Raw genomic sequence first — 15103 nt, 5'->3', positions numbered from 1 at the left:
AAATTCATTATTGCCTACTCTGAAAATGGGCCTGGACCCTTTATCTTTCCAGCTGGCGCATTATTAAGCTTTGTCGGTAGAGGGCGCAGGGGAGCCATTGCAGAAGGGCTTTTTCAAACTTCCTCCTGTGTGCTGACTAGACAATGTCTGGTACCCAAGGTCCTCCAGCAGCTGCCCTGGTCCGTGCTCATGGCTTCTCCAGCACCACGCTCCTGCCAGGTGCAGCAACCAGCAGTACCGCAGACAGCCCCTGCGCCCCAAACACGGCTGGAATTATGTGAGCTAGCCAACCCTAAACTGTTGACCCTAATCCCATCTTCCCTTTCCTCAGAAGCTCCAATAAACGTCGTGGCCTATCCTGTCCTTTCTGTCTCCCGACCACCTCCAGTGCTTACCCATGTGGCCCTGAAACTAGCAAGGTCTTGACTCCCAGTGGGTGGCATAACCGAGTCTTCAATAAGCAAGCCTGCTGTTCTGGAAGAGAGGCGCAGGGTAAGGCCAGGGTGCCCATGGTTCTGGTCCCATTACTTCTTTTGTAACCAAAAGGGCTATCGCTAGGAAGCAGTACTGTGAGGCAGGGTGGGAGCTGGGGTTCTGCTGTGAAAATAATGGCTGCGGCAATATGGTCAGAGAAAACAAAGCCATGTCCTGAAGCAGCCAACTCTGCCCCTCTCATAATGGAAAGGGTCTGATGTGATTACCCTGAGACAGGGTCTGGCTGGTCTCCTGGGCTATATTCTGCTATTTGGGAACTCAGGGCTGGTCTCTCCTGGACATTAGACATTTGTCTGTGGCAGTAGATCAGCCTTGCTGAGGAGAAATTCATGTTGAGCTCAGCATGCATCACTTCCATCCCTCATCCATGACATTTTCAAAAATTTATTGATTTGAGCCCTGGCCAGTGTGGGTCAGTTGGTTGAACATCATCCCGTGCACTGAAACGTCACTGGTTTGATTCCCCGTCAGGGTTCAATGCAGGAAGCAATGTTTCTCTCCCTCTCCCTCTCTATCTAAAAAAAAAATTTAAAAAAATTCAATAAAAAACATTTTTAAAAATGTATTGGTTTGAGAGATGGAGAGAGAGACAAACATGGATTTGTTGTTCCACTTATTCATACATTTATTGGCCACTTTTTTATTTTTCATTGGTATATCATTTTAATAGCAGAATACTTATTTTATAGGTTTAAGAAGATGCATCTTGTTCTTCACTCTGTGTCATGTTTTAAATGATATGTGTGTGGGGCTTACATTGGCTAGGAAAATCCTTGGTTACTTCTTGCATGTGCCCTGTCTGGAGATTGAACCACAACCTTGGAGTATTGGGACGATGCTCTAACCAACTGAGCTACCTGGCCAGGGCCTCCCATTATGACCTTTTCATGAGCCTGTTGGGCAAGGATAGGCATGATTTGGAAAGGAAGTGCTGCCTTCTACCTGCAGAAGGTGCTCTTTGGTGAATATTCACAGGACAGTTAATATTCCGCTCTGGACCCATTCCAAGAAGCCTACTGATACCAGAAATGAAAGAGGGGTCACACTAGTGATCCCATGGACATTAAAAGGATAATGAAATATTATGAACTACTCTATGCCCCCAATCTGATAAATGGACACATTCTTTGAGTGACACAAAATAAGGCAACCTTGAACATATTGGGGTTTGGTTCCAGACCACCGCAATCAAGCGAATATTGCAATAAAGTGAGTCACACAAATGCTTTGGTTTCCCGCTGCTGAATTTTGCAAATAAAGTTTTATTGGGCACTAGCTGGTTTGACTCAGTGGATAGAGTGTCAGCCTGCGGACTGAAGTGTCCTGGGTTTGATTCCAGTCAAGGGTACATACCCAAGTTGCAGGCTCCATCCCCATTAGGGGGTGTGCAGGAGACAGCCAATCAATGATTCTCTCTCATCATTGATGTTTCTATCTCTCCCTCTCCCTTCCTCTCTGAAATCAATAAAAAAAATTTTTTAAATATATTTTATTGATTTTTTACAGAGAGGAAGGGAGAGGGATAGAGAGTTAGAAACATTGATGAGAGAAACATTGATCAGCTGCCTAATGCACACCCCCTACTGGGGATGTGCCCGCAACCAAGGTACATGCCCTTGACCGGAATCGAACCTGGGACCCTTCAGTCCACAGGCTGACACTCTATCCACTGAGCCAAACTGGTCAGGGGAAAAAATATTTTTAAAAAAGTTTTATTGGAACACAGCCATGCCCATTCATTTACATATTGTCTATGGCTGTTTTTATGCCACAATGACAAAGTTGAGCAATTGTGACAGAGACCATATGTGAGGTCTGCCAACCTCTGCTATACATGTAATAATCAGAAGGTAAAATGGAAAAAGGATCTGGGAATAGACTTTAAATATAACTATTGCCCAGCCGGTGTAGCTCAGCAGCTGAGCGTCGAGCCAGGAACCAAGAGGTTGCTGGTTCGATTCCTGGTCAGGGCACATGCCGGAGTTGCAGGCTCAATCCCCTGTGGGGAGCGTGCAGGAGGCAGCCTATTGATGATGTTTCTCTCTCATTGATATTTCCATCTCTCTATTCCTCTTCCTCTCTTTGTAAAAATCAATTAAAACACTTTTTTAAAAAATAAAAACTATTGTGTATTAAGAAAACCTCAACTGTACAGACACAAAAGAAGATGTAATTGGTACTATCTTATTTTTAAACTTTTTAAAATTGATTTTAGAGAGAGGGAGGGAGAGAAACATCATTTTGCTGCCTCCTCCTGCACATCCCCTACTGGGGATTAAGCCCATAACCCAGGCATGTGCCCTGACCAGGAATTGAACCGGCAGCCTTTTGGTGCATGGAATGACGCTCAACCAACTGAGCCACACCAGCCAGGGTTATGTAACTTATTCTTGATAGAAAACTAAAACAAGATTATCTAAATTAATCTGTAAATACTCTCCAGCCAAAGACCACAAGGAACACGTCCGTAGCTGAATGAATGGGTTTATTACTCTTACACTGTGGGGCATCTCAATAAGTGGGTGTTAGGAAGGATTTTTAGGGTCTGTGCTTGGGTTAGGTGATTTGGGGGAGGGTTTAAGGAAGTGGGGCTTTTCTCTGGATTGGATGCTGTTAGGAAGTGGAAGTATTTCTATGATATAATGTTAACATCTTCACTAGATGGAGGCTAAAGTTAACATTGGTAAAGAAGCAAATCACATATAATCCACAATAGAGGGATGTTTCCTCATTTTTGTGGTTTGGACAATGTTTGCCTTTGTCCATGTTCACGTGATTACAGAGTGACCTTGTTTTTCTTTTGGTCCCTCATGACCTTGTCTGATAATCTATGGAATTATTCATGTTCAACAGAACGCCAAGGCCAGCTCCCGATGTCTGGGGATGTTTTTCTCTTTCTCAAATCAATGAATTAAATGCAATTTTAATCTTGATCACCAGTTCATATGTGTTTGTTTTTTTGAGAGAACTTGACAGAACATAGCTATACAAATAAACATTAGAGAAGAGTTAACAAACCCAAAAAGTATTGTGAAAACTAAAAGACCTAAAAATAAAAGATTGGTAGATTGGTAAATTTGCACAAAATAAATTCATCTGTGTAATAAAAATAAAAATACACAGGTTTGGAAGACAATTCATATAAAATATCTTCAATTCATTTGAGGAAGAGTTGATATCCCTAGTAAAATTTAAAAGAACCTCCCTATCAATATAAAAAATGTATTTTTGGAATAATTTTAATTTTTTAAAATAAGAATGTACCATTCTACACCTAAAACTAATATCGTATGTTAACTGTAATAGAAAACACATTTTTATCAAAATTAAAAATATACCACTGAAAAATTTTTCAAGGTCCTGACCGGGTATGTCAGTTGGTAGAGCATAGTCCTTATACACCAAGGTTGCCAAGGTTGCGTTTGAGTCAGGGCACATACACGAATCAACCAATAGATGCATAAATGGATGGAGCAACAAGTTGTTTTTTCTCTTTTCCTCTCTAAAATAAGTAAATAATTTTTTAAAAAATATGTTTTTATTGATTTAAATGATGAGAATCATAGTGGGCACCTCCTGCACGCCCCCTACTGGGGATTGAGCCCCGAACCCCAGCATGTCCTGGGACAGGGAATGGAACTGTGACCTGGTTCATAGGTCAAAGCTCAACCACTGATTCACACCAGATGGGCAATAAATGTTTTAAAAGGAGAAAAAATAAATTTCAAGAAGAAAAACAAAACTGGGACTTAAACAGAGGGAGGTGGGGCTTGCAAGAGTCAGAAAAGACTACGCTTCCCAGTAGGCTCTGCGCTGACTGTCCCAGGGCTCCCGACAGGCTTCGCGCGCTTTACGCGCCAGCTCTGGCCTCAGCGAGCCACGGAAACCCGGCAGAGGATGGAGAGCGGCGACGAGGAAGACGTGGAGAAGCACCGCATCCACCTACGCCCCGTCACTCTGCGCAACGCCGCGCCTGGCACGCTGCACCTCCTGCCCTGCGAAGTCCGGGTTAACCGGCCCGCCCCTGTGGGGCGCTTTTTCACCCCGGCCATCCGTCAGGGTCCCGATGGTGAGCGCTCGCGGCTGGACTACGGCTCCCGGTAGCCCCCGCGCCGGCGCCGCGCTCTCATCTGCGAGGACGGGCGCGAGGGCTCCTGGGAACCGTGGTCCACCGGAGGCGGCGGGAGAGCCGCCACCCGGGTTGCCCCGTTGGGCATGGACCAGGCCCTCACTGAGGCCCTACGACCACCTTCTTCAGGATTCGAAGTGTCGTTTCGGGGCCGCAGTCTACGGGGCGAGGAGGTGGAGGTGCCGCCCGGCCTGCTGGGATACGTGCTGGTGACGGAAGAGCAGTCGGTGGGGAAGCAGGACTTCTCAGCGGGATCCGACGAGGACGAGCAGGAGCTGGTGGAACCCCCGGAGGCGCTGGAGCGGGACTTCGTGAGCACCGGGGCTTAGGGGTGGCAGGGGGTGCGGGCGGGAGCGGCGGCCCCGTGCTGAGCCTGGCGCCTCCCCCAGGACCGCTTTATTCGCGCCTCCGCCAGTTTCAGCCGCTTCACCCTGTGGGGCCTGGAGACCATCCCCGGCCCGGATGCCAAAGTGCGTGCGGCCCTGACCTGGCCCAGCCTCGCCGAGGCGGTGAGTCGATAAATGGGCCCGCTTCTTCCCAGACCCATCCATTCCCGTCCCAGGCTTCAGTTTATTTACTGGGCTGTCTGTCTAGAATCTTGCCCCTAAGTGGCCTTGGGGCTTTAGGGTTGCTGGGTACAACGGGCTGATGGAGCCTGGCTCTAAGTGAAAGGTTAGACTGGGTTAGGGCTGTGGGCCCCCCACCATCCTTCTCTGGCCTGCGTGGAAGGGGCCATCATTCCCTCTGGAGTACGTGGACCACCCAGCCACTCCATCTCAGAAACCCAGTAGTAAAAGGGACTCCTATTGCAGATCCATAAACAGGTGCCGCAGGACTGAGAACCAGCGCTTGAAACTGGAAGCCACCGATCCCTTCACCAGCTCTCCACTTTGGATCCACTGAGTCCACCACCCCAATAAATGAGCTCTTTCACAGCATCCGTGAGTTTGCCCACACCTTGGAGCTGCTCTTTCTCCCACAAGAACATTTCATGGCTCTGGCCCATAGAAACCGTTTATTACAGGGGAGAGGGGGTACGGGGGGAACACAGGGGCAGGATGGGCACTGGGGTGAGAGGCCAGAATTTTGTAACCAATACCCACCCCACCCCCAACTCCTACTTTACACATTTTTTTACAGCCACCAACCCTCTGTACAGAGTGCCCCCACTCCCATCTCACTGTACACGTCTGCCTGGCTCCCTCTGGTCCCTGGTTCACAGCAAGCCTGGGCCAGCAGCCAGCTGGCCTTAGAGGTGACCTGAGCCCTGAGCTCACTTTGGTGCTGGGCACCAACCAGCCCCTACCAGGCCTGCCCTCTCCTTGTGGAACTGTCCTCAGCCTGGTCCGTCTCCCTCAGTGTCCCCCTTGGGGGCCCTGGTGGGGGTGGGATGGGCTGTCAGCTCCAGTTCTGCCAGCTTTGTTGGTGCTACCATGGGCTGTGCCTGGTCACCACTTCCCCCGCTTGCTCCAGTCCTTGGGAGTGAAGTGCAGACACTTCGAGTCAATGCGGAGGAGTCGCTTGAGCATAGCCCGTTCGTGCCCATCCACGATGTCCTCTGACAGAGTGAGGATATACTGGCCCTGGGCGGGAGATGGGACAAGGCCGGTCAGCCCATGGGCTTGCACTCTGCACCTCCACACACCTGTCCCTGCCCGCCTCCCTACCTTGTAGTAGTTGATGAGGTTGAGGTACTGTAGGGTGGAGATGACATCCTCCTTCTTGATGCTGGTGATCTCACTGATCTCACTGTGGGAGGACAAAGATCAGGTCCCCTGGGGCCTTCATCTTTGCCCCAGGAGCTCAGGGTGAGAGAAAGCCTGGGAACACACAGGCCGTGCCATGCACCCCCAGGTATGTGGGGCCAGGCTCACTTGATGGTAATCTGTGGCCTCTCCCCGCTCTCAGACTTCAGGCCCATCAGGATCTCCAGGATGGTCTGGGACCAGTAGCTTCGGTAGGACAGGAGGCCAAGGTCCGAGAGGGGCTTCTCGGGGGTCCCCGTTTTCCCTTCCACTTTGGAGAGTTCATAACCTAAAGCATTGGGGAGGAAGGGAGTGAGTACAGGGTCACAGCTTCCTGTAACCAATGCTGAGGCACACTGCCTGCTTCCCATCCAGGCCCGGCTATGGGGTGGTTCTGTGACAGGGTGTGTGGCTTGTCTGCTCTGTGCCTCAGTTTCCTCATGAAGGACTAATGAGCACACATTCTTCACCTGTGTGCCAAGCACAATGGTGGGTACTGAAGGCACTGAGAGAAGTGGCTACAACCAGCTAGGAGGGGTGGTGGTTAGGGTAAGGGTTTAGAGGTGGGGTACGGGGAGGCAGAGAAAACGGCTTCTAGAAAGAAAGTGCCTCCAATGTTCCTGTCACCCCACTCCCTCTGTACTTGGGTGTGTGAAGAGGGAAGCAGAGCAGACGCCACCTGTGGGCCCGGCCTCAGGTGCTCCCCCAGCTGTGACCTGAGAGTCAGCAGCTCCCAGACTAGGCTGAGCAGGTGGTTGTGAGGCGGCAAGGAGCACCAAACGCTTCCCAAGTCAGGGAAGACAGTCCTCCCACTCGACTGCTCTGCCCTCCTCGCCTGCTCCTGGTGAGAACGCAGACCTCAAAACACTGCAGGCCTCCGTCTCCTGGGCAGCCTCCGTTCGCCCTGGGATGTCTCCACCCTTCCTCGTCCGCAGTCATAAGCGCTTGGTGTTGCACCACAGCCCGTTCTGCTTTCCTCCTCTCGGTTCATCTTTTATCAGCCAGTCTGGCCCTCTTGCCCAACCTCATGACTTCCACCAAGAAAGCCGGTGTTGAGGACAGAGAGGATCGTGCTTGGAGAGCGGAAGCACGGAAAGGACGGAACACACTGGGTTCCTACTTAACCTTGCTGGGTCGTGGTGCGTGTAAAGTCCTGACAGATCCACTGGACACCACACTGGCCTCCTCAGCTGTGGGGGACTCCTAGCCCCTCATCAGTGCCCCTCCTAACACCCTCCCACCCTGTCTGCCAAACTGAGCACCCCTCCTTGGTAGCCCTGCCTGCACCCCCTCTCCATTGAGGTCTGACCTCCAGGGCTTTGTTAAGCATCACCTGCTTTACCAGGCTGAGGGCTTTCTAAGGATGTGACCCCATCGTAGTATCGTTCTACCAATAAAATTTCTCAAGCGGGCCATGACCTGGTCAAGTCCAGCCTCTGTCTTTCCCGAACAGCTAAGCTCCCTCCCCGTCTTCCAGCTCAGAGCTTGGTTAGCTCCGTGAATGGTCAGTTGAACAGAATGGGAGAGGGAGGCTGGGAAGCAGAAGGGAGACTTGGGATTGGAGGGGACACTGAAGAGTTCATGAAGGATGAGGGGCAGAGTCCCTCTGTCTACCAAGCTCCGGAAACAACTGGTCCTCATCCAGGAACTGGCATGACAATACAGTAGCAGAGGGATGAGCAACATGGCTCACTCGGCTTCAGCTCATGGCCCTGGGCAGGATATGAGTCAAATTTGGGGAAAGTTGGGTGATGCTTAGAACCTTGGTCAAGGAACAGTGAGGGGCTGAGAACCTAATCCTGAGGTGCTCCCCACAACTGACCAGGGCAGTCAACCTGAGAATGAAAGAACCTTGGAAGAGTCCCACCTTGATTTCTGGCCCAGGTGCCTGGGCTGAGAATCAGCATATGCGATGGGAGCACTGGCCCCCCAGCCCCTGGCCATGAGCAGAGGTACTCACTGAATTCAATCAGCAGCTTGCCGTAGCCCCGACGCTGGTAGGGGGGCAGGGTCAGGATGCAGGCCACATTGTAGTCTTCTGTCGATTCCTTCTCCTGGAAAGTGGCGGGTGAGTGAGGGACGGGACCTGGCCCGGGGCAGAGCAGGCTGCGGGAGAGGCAGGTGGCTCTCACCTTGGAGAAGTAGCCCACAATGTGGAAGCCCTTGCAGTCGTACTCCGTCATGACGTAGAAGAGGAAAGGGTCTGTGTCATAGTACAAGGTCTTGTGGTCGAGGAAACACTTGGCCAGAAGACACAGGTTCTGGGAATAGCTCTGCAACGGAAAGGGCCTGTCACCGCTCTGGGCGCCCTGATTCAAGCATGGCCACTGGGACAGGCCCGCCAGGGCCTTCTTTGTGGCCCAGGCTGACCGGTGACCAGCCTTCCTCTCAGACCCGATTCCATCAGGCAGGGCCACTGCAGTGCCGAGAAGCCCATGGACCAGCCCACTGGACACGCCTCCACCTAAGTCGGCCCTGGGGGACCTCCGGTGCGCTCTGCTACAGTCAACAGCAGCCAACAAGCTCACGTGTACCCAAGAAGACTGACGACGCTTATGAGAAGCTCTGCCCATGTGCCAGGAGTCTGGCTGTCAAAAAATACTACTCTTTTGCCTACAGTCACACCTCTTGGGAACTGACTCAGTCTACAACTGAGGTAAGGCATTCTGAAACTTAAAAAATAGCCTTAGGAGCCCCCTGCCCCAAAAATTTATTAGTTTTGCTCTTTTACCTCTGCACATAATTTATCCTGCGTTTCAGACATGACTTTTTAACTCATGCTGGGCACTGCCACCGGGATGCCAAGTCCACCCTTAATACAGAACTGTTAAAGCAGCGCTTCCTCTCAAGCTCCCCAGCACCCAAGCCAGAGCTCTCCCCTGCCAGTCAAGGTGCCTGCCTCCCTCACCACCTTCTAGGCCCCAGGAATGGGGGAGTCTCTCAGCGGTCCCTCCAGGTTACTCCTTCCTCCCCACAACCACAGACTAAAGCAGGCTTGAAGCTTCAAACTTACGGTGTCCCCAACTCTCCCTAGCTGGCCTCATTGCCACCTCCTGAGCTCTGTCCGTTGTAACAGCTTCCCCGCATCCTCTCTGCCCTTCAACCAGAAGGCTCTTTGCCGTTCACACCTCCTCTCACACGCCGGCCCTTCAGAGCCCTGCTGCTTGGGAGTCCCTTTCCACCTTGTCCTCATGTCCAGGTTCAAGTCACCTCTTCCGGGAAGCTGTGGTGACTACCTCCTCTGGGTCCTAATGCACCCTTTGCTTCCGGGTACTTCACACACTGGGAGATCTAACGTGGCCATTGGGCCCTGGCTGGTTTGGCTCAGTGGACAGAGCATCGGCCTGCAGACCGAAGGGTTCTGGGTTCGATTCTGGTCAAGGGCACATACCTCAATTGCAGGCTCCTCCCTGACCCAGGCCCCAGTCGGCATGCGTGCAGGAGGCAACCAATCAAATGTGTTTCTCTCACATTGATATTTCTCTGTCTTTCCCTCTCTTCCACTCGCTCTAAAAATCAATGGAAAAATATGTACTCGAATGAGGATTAAAAAAAAAAATAAAGTGGCAATTGGTGTGTCTGTTTTCTCCATGGACTGTGAGCTCTCAGCAGAGATTTTTGTCTAATTCCTGGTCATGTTTTTATCTCCCAGCACCTGCCCTTCAGCAGGAACTCAATAAAAATGGGGTGAACCAACTTGTTGGCCGGACTGGTCAGTGTTTTCCTAAGCAGGAAGAAGCTTCTCATTTGACTTCCCCCAGACTCCAAGTTCCAAGGACTCCGCACGGTGCCTCGGTCACTGACCTTGTTCTTACGTCCATCAATCTCAAAGAAGGAGATGGTGCCTTTGCGGTAAATCTCGTTGCCTGGAGGATGTCGCAGGTCACACTTGGTCTGAGGAAGAGAGGAGGATCAGGGGTGGCGAAGGATGGGGGTGGTCGTAGGGCAGTACCTGGGACCCTTCGTACCAAGTGACGCTGCAGACACTTGAGGCTACGGCCATACTTGAGGCAGAACTCGCAGAGATAGAGGACTGGCAGTGTGGTGAGCTCCTGTGGGTACGGGGAAAAGTACCACGGCTTGAGGCGGTGCCGGCCCAGCTCGATGCACTCAATGTTCTTCATCCGGGTGACGATGTCGTCGTGGCTCCGGTCAGACACCAGGCTCCCAGTCATGCGCGGAGCTGATGGTATTCCATCTGAGCTGTCCTGGGAGTCCTGCCCAGGGCCAGTGGAAGACACTGGTTACAGGAGACTACAGCTCACACAGCACTGCTCCTCCCCTCCCCCCGCCCAGGTTCTCTTGTTCAAGCCTAACAGCAACCTTGTGGGGGAGATACTACACAATCCCCTCTCCAGATAAAGAAACCAAGATTTAGGAAGTTTTCATTGAAAACTTTGGAAAGATCGCCAACCAGTTCTGCTTAGCTCCTAATACTACCACCATGGCTGCCCACCACTGTTATCTTTAAACTAGCCACTAAACTCGCCACCTGTCTATGTCCTTCCTTTTTACTCAGCCTCCCCTTCCCGAGACCTACCTCATCAGTGCCCAAGCAATTTGATTTTCGTTTCCGTCCCGGCTGAGCTGCCACTGCCCTGCGGGCTGATCCATTCTGCAGACGAGATGACAGGATAGAAGTGGCTGTGAGATGAGTCTGAAAGGGGCTACCAGAAGGTGGAAGGAAGGGAAGAAAAGTGGTTTGGAGGGCTCACCTGAGGAAAAACTGAGGCTGGGGCTGTCTCACTGGGCACGGGAGTTGCTGGTGAAACCACCTCCACCTTCCGTTTCTGCAGAGAGAAACCAAGAAAGGTGGGTCAGAAGGTAGAGAAGGTGGGACCTGAGAGGAAAGCAAGGTCCCTGGAATTGCTGAGGGTACCGTTGAGCGGTGGTTGGGCTGCAGACAGGAGCTGGAGGAGAGCGGCTGGTCGGGCTCACCACCGGGAATGGCCTCCCGCTCCTTAGGCAGGTTGAAGCGGAGCGTGATCTGGACCGGGATTGGCAAGGTCTTCCCGCTGGCCTGTGCGGAGGCCGGCTGTAGAGATAGGTCCAGGGTCTTCCTCTGGGGTGGGGATGGTGGTGGGATGGGGCAGGGGAGTGGGGGGCCCCTCAGCATGGAGTCATCAAACCCCACCCTCTCAAGGACACAGGAATAGCCGTTGGACTCTGGAAGCTACATCTGCGATTTGGTCCCCATCCTTTGCAAGCCGAAACCAGGATGGGAGGGTGCTGCCTCCAGCCCATCCAGGAACCACTGAAGCCAAGAGATGAGAGAAGTAGGAGGCAGGAGAGGAGGTGAAGTAGGGGACCTACTCACCACCTCTCTCTCTGGAGAGCCAGGGCGGGACCCAGGGAGTCCGTTCTTGGTGGGGGTCTTGGCCTCTTTCTTAGGGAACTGAATCTTCTTCAGGTCCAGCCGTTCGTGGGTCACCCATTCATCCAGGCGTTTGTTGACTGCAGCAGTGGGGATGGCTCAGGAAGGAGTGCCAGAGACCATCCCCCAACTCTACCCAGCGGCCCCTCCTTACCCCAGCCCAGCACTCACAGTCAATGTAATGAACGTAGAACAGCTTCCTGCCACTGATGTCCTTCACGCTCAGGATCTCGGCCAGGGCTGCAGAACAGCACAGGGGCAACCGAAGGGTCAGGCCATGAGGCTCCACCCTTCTATGACCTGAACCCACTCCCAAGCCGGATCTCTAAGCCCCAGCACCAGGCAGCTCTCGCCCAAGCCCCTGGTCACCCAGTGCCACCCCCTCTGCAAGCCCCGCCCTATCCATCTCGGAGCCGCTACAAGCCACGCCCCTCCTGTGTATCTGCGCCCCGCCCGCCCCAGAATTCTCGAGGTCCCTCCTCCTCCCGAGGGTTCGGTTGACTCCCTCCCGCCCCTCGCCCTCAGGTCGCTTAGCCCCGCCCCCCGACGTCACTCACGCCACTCATCTTCGTTGTCCTGGTTCCGCCGCAGCACCGGCAGGCGGCAGCCTTCGATTATCTCCCCCTGGGGAGACAGCGCGGCGCCAGGGTCGGCTACTGGGGGTCCTCGGGCTCTACCCACCTCCCCTGGCTCCCTCCGCCCCGCCCCGGGCACCGGACTCACCACCTCCGCCATCTTCCCTCCCTCCACTGCCACTTCCGGCCCCTCTGGGAGACGTCACTTCCGGGTCTGAGCGCGTTACAGGCCCGGGCTTCCCGATGCCACTCCAGACTAGGACCTTCGAGAGGCCCCGCTGCCCAGCTGGGAGCGGGAGGACGGCCCGCCTGGCTGGCCGGAGAACGGGGCGTTTTAAATCTCGGGCCGGGTCCTGGGTGGAATCTCCACAACGTGCACGACGATTGGAGGGAAGCTGAGTCCGTCACGTGACGCTCACCGGGTGCGACGCCAGTCACGTGGGCGCCGCGCGGGTCACCTGGTGCCGGTGTTTGTGCTTTGGGGTGCGGCCTCCGTGTCCTGGAGGCTGTGGGAGGTGTCGGCGGGCGTGGACGGCGCGTGCTCCGCGGCGGGCGGCCTGGGAGGTTTGGGAGCCTGGGTGGGACTGTGAAGGGACTTCCTTCCTTACTTATGGGGACTCAGGATGTTTCTAGGTTGTCTTGTACGTTAAGTTTATAGTTATAAGAACAACACAACATTATTCATTCAGACATTCAACAAATGTTTACTAGTCTCCTACCATGTGCCAGGTACGATTCCTGGAGAGTGGAATACATCAGTAAATAAAGAACCTTGCCCTCATAGAGCTTACATTCTTGGAGGTCGGGAGGAAAAAGAAGAGTGTATGTAACAAACAGTAACTATATTATAAAGTAAATTATTCAGTATATTAAAGATAGAAAGTGGGGAAACCAAAAAGAATGCACAAGAGAAAGGAGATGGGCAGGTAGGTTGCCATTTGAAATAGGGTCAGGGCAGGCCTGGCTGGAAGTGTATCACTTGAGAAAAGACTTAGAGCAGGGGCGGGGAACCTCTTTTCTGCCAAGGGCCATTAGGATTTTTATGACATCATTCGAGGGCCAAACAAAATTATTCACTTTATTTGGCCAATATTCTGCCTACAGAAACACAATTCAGACTGGAAGACGCACACAGGTTAAAAGTAAAGGGATGGAGCCCTGGCCAGTTCTCTTAGTGGTTAGAGTATCGTCCTGCAGAGGGAAGGGTTGCAGGCTCATTTCCCAGTCGAGGGCATGTACCTCAGTTGCAGGTCCCCCAGCCCCAGTAGGGATGCATGCAGGAGGTAGCCAATGGATGTATCTCTCTCACATCGATGTTTCTCTCTCTCTTTCCCCCTCCTCCCTCCCTTCCACTCTAGAAATCAATGGGAAAAGTATCCTTAGGTGAGGATTAAAAAAAAAAAAAAAAGTAAAGGGATGGAAAAAGATATTTCATGCAAATGGAACTGAAAAAAAAAAAAAAAGCTGGGCCGAAACCGGTTTGGCTCAGTGGAATGAGCGTCAGCCTGCAGACTGAAAGGTCCCGGGTTCGATTCCGGTCAAGGGCATGTATCTTGGTTCCGGGCCCATCCCCAGTAGGGGGTGTGCAGGAGGCAGCTGATCCATGTTTCTAGCTCTCTATCCCTTTCCCTTCCTCTCTGTAAAAAAATCAATAAAATATATTAAAAAAAAAAAAAAGCTAGGGTAGCAATACTTATATCAGACAAAATACAGGCTTTAAAACAAAGGCTTTGCCGAAACCGGTTTGGCTCAGCGGATAGAGCGTCGGCCTGCGGACTCAAGGGTCCCGGGTTTGATTCCGATCAAGGGCATGTACCTTGGTTGCGGGCACATCCCCAGTGGGGAATGTGCAGGAGGCAGTTGATCGATGTTTCTCTCTCATCAATGTTTCTAACTCTCTATCCCTCTCCCTTTCTCTCTGTAAAAAATCAATAAAATATATTTTTAAATAAATAAATAAAACAAAGTCTTTAACAGATAAAAAAAGAACTTAGGAATTCCACTTCTGAGTACTTATCCAAAGAAACCCAAAACACTCATTGAAAAGACATGCTAGCCCTGGCTGGGAAGCTCTCTTGATTAGAGTGTCGTTCTGATATGCCAAGGTTGGGGTTCGATCTCTGGCCAGGGCACATACAAGAAGCAACCAATGAATGCATAAATAAAAGGAACAACAAATGGATGTTCCTCATCAATAAATAAGCAGAAGTAAAGACAGACATCTCTGTGTTCGTTGCAGCATTGTTTACAATGGCCAAGATATGGAGGCAACCTGAGTGTCCACTGACAGAGGAAATGGATAAAAGAGGAGGTGGCACAAGCCTTGCCGGTTGCTGAGTTGGTTGCGCATTGTCCTGTACACCATAAGGTTGCGGGTTTGACTCCCAGTCAGGTCACATACCTGGGTCTCGGGTTTGATCCCTGGTCCGGGCACACATGAGAGGCAGCTGATGGATGTTTCTCTTTCTCTCTCTCTAAAAGTCAATAAAACAGCCGAAGCCGGTTTGGCTCAGTGGATAGAGTGGCGGCCTGCGGACTGAAAGGTCCCAGGTTCGATTCCGGTCAAGGGCATGTACCTTGGTTGCGGGCACATCCCCAGTAGGGGTTGTGCAGGAGGCAGCTGATCGATGTTTCTCTATCATCGATGTTTCTAACTATCCCTCTCTGTAAAAAATAAATAAATAAATAAATAAAATATATTTAAAATAAATAAATAAAAATCAATAAAACATCTTTTAAAAAATAACAATAAAAGAGCCCCAGTCAGAGGAAAGTGGCTCACAGA

General features: G+C 51.8%; 2 protein-coding genes across 6 annotated transcripts; one reads left to right on the top strand and one right to left on the bottom strand.

Annotated features, from left to right (window-relative positions):
- The first annotated feature begins 4267 nt into the window (after positions 1-4267).
- On the top strand, positions 4268-10150 carry RNASEH2C (ribonuclease H2 subunit C). 3 transcript variants are annotated; one of them, XR_013814374.1, is made up of 6 exons: positions 4268-4564; positions 4754-4935; positions 5014-5133; positions 5437-5565; positions 8777-9025; positions 9130-10149. XR_013814374.1 is itself a non-coding variant. In XM_079787526.1 (4 exons), exons 1-4 carry the CDS (start codon positions 4393-4395, stop codon positions 5461-5463), a joined length of 501 nt encoding a protein of 166 aa, XP_079643652.1. In that variant the 5' UTR covers positions 4268-4392; the 3' UTR covers positions 5464-5603. The 3 variants fall into 3 exon arrangements, 1 of the variants encoding a protein (XP_079643652.1); XR_013814373.1 differs by having other exon boundaries at positions 4336-4564; positions 8777-10150; XM_079787526.1 differs by lacking the exons at positions 8777-9025; positions 9130-10149 and having other exon boundaries at positions 5437-5603.
- KAT5 (lysine acetyltransferase 5) lies at positions 5632-12911 on the bottom strand. 3 transcript variants are annotated; one of them, XM_079787523.1, is made up of 14 exons: positions 12467-12911; positions 12301-12367; positions 11915-11983; positions 11687-11823; positions 11249-11404; positions 11085-11159; positions 10910-10984; positions 10338-10586; positions 10174-10263; positions 8502-8642; positions 8330-8423; positions 6499-6658; positions 6292-6373; positions 5641-6207 (listed from the first exon to the last, which is right to left on the bottom strand). In XM_079787523.1, exons 1-14 carry the CDS (start codon positions 12476-12478, stop codon positions 6073-6075), a joined length of 1542 nt encoding a protein of 513 aa, XP_079643649.1. In that variant the 5' UTR covers positions 12479-12911; the 3' UTR covers positions 5641-6072. The 3 variants fall into 3 exon arrangements, with proteins under 3 accessions (XP_079643648.1, XP_079643650.1, XP_079643649.1); XM_079787522.1 differs by having other exon boundaries at positions 5632-6207; positions 12301-12493; XM_079787524.1 differs by lacking the exon at positions 11249-11404 and having other exon boundaries at positions 5634-6207; positions 12301-12493.
- Positions 12912-15103: the final 2192 nt, after the last annotated feature.

This window comes from Cnephaeus nilssonii (genome assembly GCF_951640355.1).
Source record: "Cnephaeus nilssonii genome assembly, chromosome: 13".
Lineage (NCBI taxonomy): Eukaryota > Metazoa > Chordata > Mammalia > Chiroptera > Vespertilionidae > Cnephaeus > Cnephaeus nilssonii.
This window is presented reverse-complemented; position numbering and strand designations above follow the sequence as displayed.

Coding starts and splice junctions, on each gene's coding strand:
- RNASEH2C (XM_079787526.1), top strand. CDS start 4,393: ATGGAGAGCGGCGACGAGGAAGACGTGGAGAAGCACCGCATCCACCTA. Junction 4,936..5,013: donor AGGCGCTGGAGCGGGACTTC/GTGAGCACCGGG, acceptor CGCCTCCCCCAG/GACCGCTTTATTCGCGCCTC. Junction 5,134..5,436: donor GGCCCAGCCTCGCCGAGGCG/GTGAGTCGATAA, acceptor CTCCTATTGCAG/ATCCATAAACAGGTGCCGCA.
- KAT5 (XM_079787522.1), bottom strand. CDS start 12,478: ATGGCGGAGGTGGTGAGTCCGGTGCCCGGGGCGGGGCGGAGGGAGCCA. Junction 11,160..11,248: donor AGCCCAACCACCGCTCAACG/GTACCCTCAGCA, acceptor TTCTCTCTGCAG/AAACGGAAGGTGGAGGTGGT. Junction 10,985..11,084: donor CAGCCTCAGTTTTTCCTCAG/GTGAGCCCTCCA, acceptor TCTCGTCTGCAG/AATGGATCAGCCCGCAGGGC.